Below are 8,255 nucleotides of genomic sequence, written 5' to 3'. Positions count from 1 at the left end.
AAAAAAAAAAAAAAAAAAAGATGGGATTTCTTGCAACTTGGACCTGATTTCAGAGACACAATATGTCTGTTAATGCTATTTGAGGACCAGTAGATAAATAAGCTGCAGTCTTGTATTCTTTTCTTTATACTTGTCTTAGCCCAAAATCAAACTTTTTTTTTTTTTATGAAAGGAGTATATAGGGAATATTTAGAAAAATGAGAGGATTTTTTTCTCACAATGATTGGGAGATAACTACTGCCATTTAATGTGAGTTGAGGATAAGTGAAACCATTCAACCATTGAGAATACTGAGTGCCCACAATAGGAAGGAGTACTGCACAAGGAAACACAGTCCTGTTCAAAATGCAAATAGTGCCCTTACAGAGGAATTCGGCCCATTAGCGGTTTTCAGCCTGGTTCATTTGGTACAAGTGACTCAGAAAATGGCCTTTGTCTTTGCAGACCTTACGAGCAGCGGGGAAAACATACATGATCTTCTTCGTCTTGGTCATCTTTGTGGGTTCTTTCTATCTGGTGAACTTGATCTTGGCTGTGGTGGCCATGGCTTATGAAGAACAGAATCAGGCAACACTGGAAGAGGCAGAACAAAAAGAGGCTGAATTTAAAGCAATGTTGGAGCAACTTAAGAAGCAACAGGAAGAGGCACAGGTTGGTGATTAATTCTTTGCAATAGACCTTCCTGCCAGATCATGGTGACTAAGGCCCCATCTGATTTTCACTGCAGTTGATCTTTTCTAGGCATATTTTCAAATAGAGGTCATTGGTCTGATGAAAATAACCCAAGTAACAACTGCAGATGGTTGATCCAATTACTCAGTTTGTCTTAACGGCCAAATTGTTTGTTCGTATCATCTTTTGTTGAATTTCTCAACTGTTCAATGTGCAACTGCCATGATGACTGGGAAGAAAAAAGTGACCAGGGTGGTTTATATAGTGTTTCACATAAGCATATTCTTTTTCTTGGGAAAAATGTTAAGATTCCTGTGGTCATAAAAAGTATTATTTCTAATTTAGAAGAAGATACAGGCAAAATATTAAAGTAAAACTTGAAAGACATTTGTGATCTCATCACCTTAACACTTAACTTTCTAATCCTTATCTAAATATACATGTATTTATACATTTTTAAGACCCATAATATATAATGTTACTTAGCATTCATTTCCAGACTTGCTCAGAAGGGATCCTCTGGTACCAAGGCAGCAGCCAAGTCCTTGTCTGAAATGCTCAAGAGAATAACTCCCAAAGTTCTCACCACTGGGTTCTGCTGTGTTCACTTAGGACTGTGTGCCGGAATACACAGAAACCCTCTAACGGTCTAGGTTTCCCACCTCCTTTTTTCCTCCTTTCCCCTAGGTAGGAAAATGTTCTGTACTAACTGGTTGGCCTTGGGTAGCTCCAGCTGATTGCTCTGATCTGGCTTCCCTGCTGTGGCTTCTTTCCTAGGCTGCTGCGATGGCTACTTCAGCAGGAACTGTCTCAGAAGATGCCATAGAGGAAGAAGGTGAAGAAGGACGGGGCTCCCCTCGGAGCTCTTCTGAAATCTCTAAACTCAGCTCAAAGAGTGCAAAGGAAAGACGTAACAGGAGAAAGAAGAGGAAGCAAAAGGAACTCTCTGAAGGAGAGGAGAAAGGGGATCCTGAGAAGGTGTTTAAGTCAGAGTCAGAAGATGGCATGAGAAGGAAGGCCTTTCGGTTGCCAGACAACAGAATAGGGAGGAAATTTTCCATCATGAATCAGGTAAACTCTTCTTTTTCCTATACCTTTTCCAAAAATGTATTTTTTATTAAGGTAAACTGTGTATATATGTATTATACCATCTTTACCATTTTAAGTGTACAGTTCAGTGTTAAGTACAATTATATTCTTCTTTTTCCTCTTTCCTCCCCTCTATCCCCTCCTCTTCCTGGCCTCTAGTAATCACCAGTCTACTCTCTACCTTCAAGAGATCCACTTTTTTAGCTCCCACATATGAGTGAGAACATGCTATATTTGTCTTTCTGTGCTTGGCTTATTTCACTGAACATCATAACCTCTGGTTCCATCTATGTTGCTGCAAATGATAGGATTTCATTCTTTTTATGGCTGAATAGTATTCCATAATGTAAATATACCACATTTTCTTTATCCATTTATCTGTTGATGGGCACTTAGGTTGATTTCATATTTTGTCCATTGTAAATAGTACTACAATAAACATGGGAGAGCAAATATCTCTTTAATATGTTGACTTACTTTCTTTTGGTTATATACCCCATAATGAAATTGCTGGTGTATTAGTCTGGGTTCTCTAGAAAGATAGAACTAACAGGATATATTTATATATCTTGTTAGTGTGTGTGTGTGTATATATATATGTGTGTATATATATATAAAGGGGAGTTTATTAAGTATTAACTTACACAATCACAAGGTCCCACAGTAGGCTGTCTGCAAACTTGAGGAGCAAGGAGAGCCAGTCTGAGTCCCAAAACTGAAGAACGTGGAGTCGGATGTTCAAGGGCAGGAAGCATCCAGCATGGAGGAAAGATGTAGGCTGGGAGGCTAGGCCAGTCTCACCTTTTTATGTTTTTCTGCCCGCTTTATTTTCACTGGCAACCAATTAGATGGTGCCCACCACATTAAGGGTGGGTCTGCCTTTCCCAGCCCACTGACTCAACTGTTAATCTCCTTTGGCAACACACCTCACGGACACAGATCAATATTTTGCATCCTTCAATGCAATCAAGTTGACACTCAGTATTAACTATCACAACTGGATTATATGGTAATTCTATTTTTAGTTTTTTGAGGAGCCTCCATACTCTTCTCCAAACTGGTTGTACTAACGTGCATTCCCACAACAGGTAAACTCTTTACATTGGTTCAATAAACCTAAAAAAATCTGGTTTTTCTAATCCCACTTGATTTTTATTTTCCCTTTTGGCCCTATATTTTCCAGGCCCATCCCTGCATCCTCGTTTCTACCTCACTAAGCTCCATATTGTTCTCCTCTGGGAGGAAGTGTTACCAGCACATTTGGAACATTCTTCATTCTAAACCTGCCCTCCCTTCTCTGATGTAGAAGCCAACCCTAGACTATGTGATCACCTTTGGCAGACTTGCTTGGCAGTAAAGTGTATGTCACACCAGCAATCTTCATGTTCTAAAACATCAGGGAGAGCGTTTCTCCTCTAAGCATCAGAATTTAGCTCAAACATCTCTGTTTAAGAATTGCATTTAATTATAGGGGACAATAATAATAGGAGTCATGAAACAGGACATCTTATTTGAGCATGGCAAGTTCTACTGATTAATTATTCTGGATATATAGTATCACACTGATAAGTTAGCCTATGGTAGATTGAAAGCCTCCAGTTTTTCCCAACTTTGATAAATAAGGAAACTAAGCAAAAAAGAGAAGAGAAGACTTAGGGTAATTGTTGAGCATTCTATTACTATAGATGTCATCACATAGATAGGTATTTTTGGATTTCAGAGAACACTACCAAAATCCAATTCTTAGGCCATTTAATTTCCCATTTTAAAGAAATGCTGGAAAGTTGGTAGGTATAGAATAGATTATAGTTACTGTTTATGGCAGTATATCCAGTATCTTTTCTTTTTTCCCAGAGATGATTCATTTTCCCACTTGCATCTCTCACTTTCCAGTTCAGTCTTTTGCCAGTCTTACTCATTTCAGGGGATGAGCAAAATCCCTCATGTCCATCCCTTTCTTTTCATTCCTTAGCCTTATCTTAGTTTTGGCTTTACGATTGCATTATTTTGTTCTACTGCGTTTGTCCACTGCAGTTTTGTTTTCTCTAGTCTTTCTTCTTCTCCTTTGTATTTTATATACTGTCAACAGATCACGTCCTAAAATGCACTTCTCATCATTCATGTAGTAGGCATTTATGGAGTACCTACTACATATCAAGGATTGTGCTAGGTCCTAGGGCTTAAAAGGTGATTAAAACATCATCTCTACCCTAGAGAGCTTACAGTACAGTAAGACAGCCAAATACACTAAAAAAATATGTAGTAGCATGTATTATTCCATAATTGAGATACGCTGGGGGTGTTAGAAAAGCACAGATCTATCCCAACATGGAGATTCAGTAAAGTTTCTGGGAAAGGTAAATTTCTGAACTGAAGCTTAAAGGATAGACAGGAATTAGGTAGTGTATGTGTGTTGTTGGTGAGGGAGCAATAAGAAAAAAAGGACGATCTAGGTTTAGAAGGGAAGCATATTCCAGTTTAGATATCCAAAGTTTGAATTATTTGTTGGATAACCAAGTAGAGATCTTTTTAGACAAGGATAGGCAAATGATAGCTCAGGCAAGAGGTCCTGAGCTGAGAGGTGGTGATTGAAACCGTGAGACTTGCGGAGATTACTCAAAGAGAACGTGTCAGTTGGAAGAACAGTGAGCCAAAGACATGACCATTGCTGTTCACCGGCATAGGAGATGGAATTCAGGAAAGAAAACAGATAAACAGTGTTAGAGAAGCTAAGAAGGCCAAGAGTTCAGTGAAGTCAGGACAGTAGCGATGTTGGAGAAGGCAGGGCAGTGATCAATGGATTGAAATTTAACAGAGATGCTTAGTGAGGTCAGAACTGAAAGTGTCCATTGGATTTGGCAATATAAAGTCATTGAGGACTTTAAAGACATGTTTTAGTCCAGGTTAAGGAAGGATGCCATGTTGAGTGGGGAGTGGAGACAATGAGTATAGACTTCTCATCCCTGCTTCTTTAAAGAGTGTGGGTGGAAATAAGCATGTTTATAATCTGTGGAAGAAAAAAAAAAAAACAAACAGAAAAGGGAGATGCGTTAGAAAATGAAACAGAATAGGTAGAAGTAGAGCACAATCTTGGAAGATACCGAAATAGGTGTGGTTTTTAACAGAAAAGGACCCTGATTCCCTGAAACCTTAAGAAAACAGGGAAGGATGAGGTGGATAAATGTGTAGAAAAGGAGTAGGAAGTTGAGGAAGATAACCCCTGACAGTTTAGTTTTTCGATAATGTCGGGAATTAAAAATCGAGGAGTTTGAGACCAGCCTGGGCAACATAGTGAGACCTCTGTCTCTGCAAAAAATGAATTAGTTTTTTGATAATGTAGGAATTAAACATCTTATTGAAGGGAATGAGAGGTTGTGTTTGGAGGTTTAAAGAAAATACTGACAGTTTAGAATAGTTTTTAAGAACAATGGGAGAGGGAATTCCCCTAATTAGATTCATTCTATTTACTAATTAAGTCCCAACTCCTTAGCCTGGAATTCATAGCATTTCCCCATCCCCTTAGTACGGACACAACCTATGTGTTCATTCTCCAGTCTCTGTGCCCTATCAGGCACCCTATACCTAAACCAGAATGAGCTACTAGATATTTCTCATATATGATGTTTGTTTTCTACCCTCTGTGGTTTGCTCAAGAAATACCCTCTCTAAAATGTCCTGTTGGCCAGCACAGTGGCTCACACCTGTAATCCCAGCACTTTGGGAGGCCAAGGTGAAAGAATCGTTTGAGACCAAGAGTTCAAGACCACCCTGGGCAACATAGAGAGACCCCTGTCTCTACCAAAAATTAAAATATTGGCCGGGTGTGGTGGCACATGCCTATAGCCCCAGCTACTCAGGAGTCTGAGGCAGGAAGATCGCTTGAGCACAGGAGGTTGAAGCTGCAGTGAGCTGTGATCTTACCACTACACTCCAGCTTGGGCAGCAGAACAAGACCCTGTCTCCAGAAAAACAAAAACAAACAAAACAATCAAAATTAAATGCCCTATTTTTCTGTCTTTGAATTTCCACATCATAGTTATTCTTGATATCTTCCTTTCAAGAAACCTTCCCTGTCTCTCCTGTTTTCTAGTTGGAAATCTTCATTTTATCTTTCTGTTATGTTTTATATATACCTCTTTATTTGTTGCTTTTTACTCTACATATAGAAAGTACTCTACATATACCTGTGTACATATTTATTTATGTTCATATCCTCTTCTCTCTTAAATAAAGTGTTAAAGTCAAGGTCTGCTTCTTAGCACATGGCTAGATACTGTTAGACAAATGAATGCAAGACTTTCAGAAATTTGATTTAACCCTTTCTGAGACTTCTTTATAGCCTGAAGCCATCTCTATCTCACCTTCACCTCTCCTTTCTTCTAGTTCAGCCTCTTTTGGGGAAAGAATGATAGTAGCTTTGTTGTCATTTTACCCTTGTCTTCAGAGACTCACTGAGCTATGAATACCTTAGTGCTGTTAACACTTTCCTATTGAATGGTCTCTGATTATTCTATAGGCTTTAGTACAAAGGTGCACTGATTGCTCCTTACAGCAAAAAATAAAACCAGGCTTTTGAGATGTCCTGCTTTGCATGAAAATATTCACTTGGTCTAATTTCTCCATTCAAAAAAATAGTAAATTCCCAGAGGCCAAGGCTGACTGCCAAGACTAGCTTAGATGCTCCAAGGGATAGTAGTATTCTTTGTCCTAGGACTTTCCTGAAGTTTCTCTGGAAGAGTGACTGAAGAAATCGAGGCCTAGAAAGATTAACTTATTAACTATAACTAGTTATAGAAGGTTATATAACTAGTAAGTGTTCAAGCCAAGATTTGAACCCAGGTTCATCCAACTCCAGCGCCTGTGCTCCTAACCACCCCTTCTTTACTCCTACACATGTGCATGATCATTTCTTCTGTTAGCTTAATAGTGAGTGTGGCTTCAGTTTTCTCACCACATAGTTCAGTTATGTGTCAGTTTCTTTTATTTCCATAGCTTCTGAGTTCTTCTTTTTTTTTTTTTTTTTGAAATTTTGAGATTCTTTTCATTTGAAGGTAATCGTAATGCTATTAAATTCACAAATGCTAATTTAAATACTCAATCCTATTTATCTAAAACACACATTGCAAACACACAAATTATTTATTCTCTCCGCATGTCAGTACCCATTCATATCACGGTTTGGAAATTGGACGAATAAGATTCCCCTTAAACTGCAAGTCAGCAGGTGTTTCTTTACAGTTAACTTTAGCAAAATTCATACAAAATAGTAATTAACAATGATCTTTACTTGTTAAGTCACAAGGAAATACCTTCAAAACTGCATTTTGTTTAAGTTTCTGTACTAAAATGTAAAAAAACTGAACTACACAATATTGAAAAGTTAAAAATTCCTTATTTTTTTTATTCCTGGTACCACTACCACAATTTACAGGGCAATATACCTGATGTAATGAAAAGAAAAAGAAAAAGAAAAAGCTACAACAGATAAAAGACCTCAGGAATGTACCTCTAATTGACACTACATGGCATTAATCAATAGCTGCACTTTGTGCAAACTGTGAGCTATGACAGTCCTGAACAAGAAGGATTTCCTGTTTAAGCTGCAGTAACTTTTCTGACTATGGATCATCCTTCCTTCTGTGGCAGATTTTTACAGTTCCTCTAATATATTTGGGACGACTGTCTCAAAGTAACCTGCAGCTTTCCTGACAACCCCTCACTGTCTCTCCTACTAAGAACTGTAGCCCTTTTCTGCTGTTTTTAGAACCTTCTGCTACCATATCCACCCCTTCCACCACCAGATCCATAACCACTACCACAGGGACTGCCCGAGCTTCTTCCACCAAAACTTCCCCCTTTCATGGGTCCATAATTTGATTGCTGTTGTCCACTATAATTTTCAAAATCATTATAGTTCCCACCGCCACCATGGTTACGACTGCCAAAATTTCCTCCTTCATTGTAACCATCATAACCTCCACCACCACTACCATATTCACCACCTTGGCTTCCATATCCTGGTCCACCACCACCATAGCCCCCTCTACTACTATAACCAGGACCACCTCCATAGTTGCCACTGTCACTTCCAAATCCATTATATCCACCATCACCTCCTCCATAACTACCTCTGCTGCCACCACCTCCACCACCATAGCCTCCTCTTCCACCAAAGTTTCCACCACCGCCAAAATTACCTCCACCACCTCCAAAGTTTACTCCGTGACCCATAAAATTGCCAGATCCACCTCCACGACCTCTCTGTGATCCAGCAGACTGCATCTCTTGTTTAGAAAGGACCTTTTTCACTTCACAGTTATGCCCATTAATAGTGTGGTATTTCTGAACAACAATTTTATCAACTGTATCATGATCATCAAAAATTACAAAAGCAAATCCTCTCTTTTTTCCACTCTGCCTGTCTTCCATAATTTCTATGGTTTCAATCTTGCCATACTTTTCAAAGTAGTCTCTCAAATTATATTCTTCTGTAT

General features: G+C 38.8%; 1 protein-coding gene and 1 pseudogene across 5 annotated transcripts in view; one reads left to right on the top strand and one right to left on the bottom strand.

The window, feature by feature from the left end:
* Positions 1-8,255, top strand: part of SCN8A (sodium channel, voltage gated, type VIII alpha subunit) — a 145,507-nt gene that overhangs the window by 42,680 nt on the left and 94,572 nt on the right. For all 4 annotated transcript variants that reach the window (XM_012002450.1, XM_012002441.1, XM_012002432.1 and 1 more), the window contains exons 9-10: positions 445-651; positions 1,450-1,743. In XM_012002450.1, the coding sequence (XP_011857840.1) occupies positions 445-651; positions 1,450-1,743 (501 nt within the window). The remainder of the gene's footprint in view (positions 1-444; positions 652-1,449; positions 1,744-8,255) is intronic.
* The window catches only part of LOC105528259, a 2,615-nt pseudogene continuing 1,150 nt past the window's right edge, over positions 6,791-8,255 (bottom strand). Inside the window, exon 2 of the transcript XR_001004332.1 lies at positions 6,791-8,255. The product of XR_001004332.1 is annotated as a heterogeneous nuclear ribonucleoprotein A3 pseudogene (transcript).

The sequence above is a fragment of the Mandrillus leucophaeus genome, unplaced genomic scaffold (assembly GCF_000951045.1).
Source record: "Mandrillus leucophaeus isolate KB7577 unplaced genomic scaffold, Mleu.le_1.0 Scaffold118, whole genome shotgun sequence".
Classification (NCBI taxonomy): Eukaryota; Metazoa; Chordata; class Mammalia; order Primates; family Cercopithecidae; genus Mandrillus; species Mandrillus leucophaeus.
Note: the sequence above shows the minus strand (reverse complement) of the source record. Positions and strands in the feature narration are given on the sequence as shown.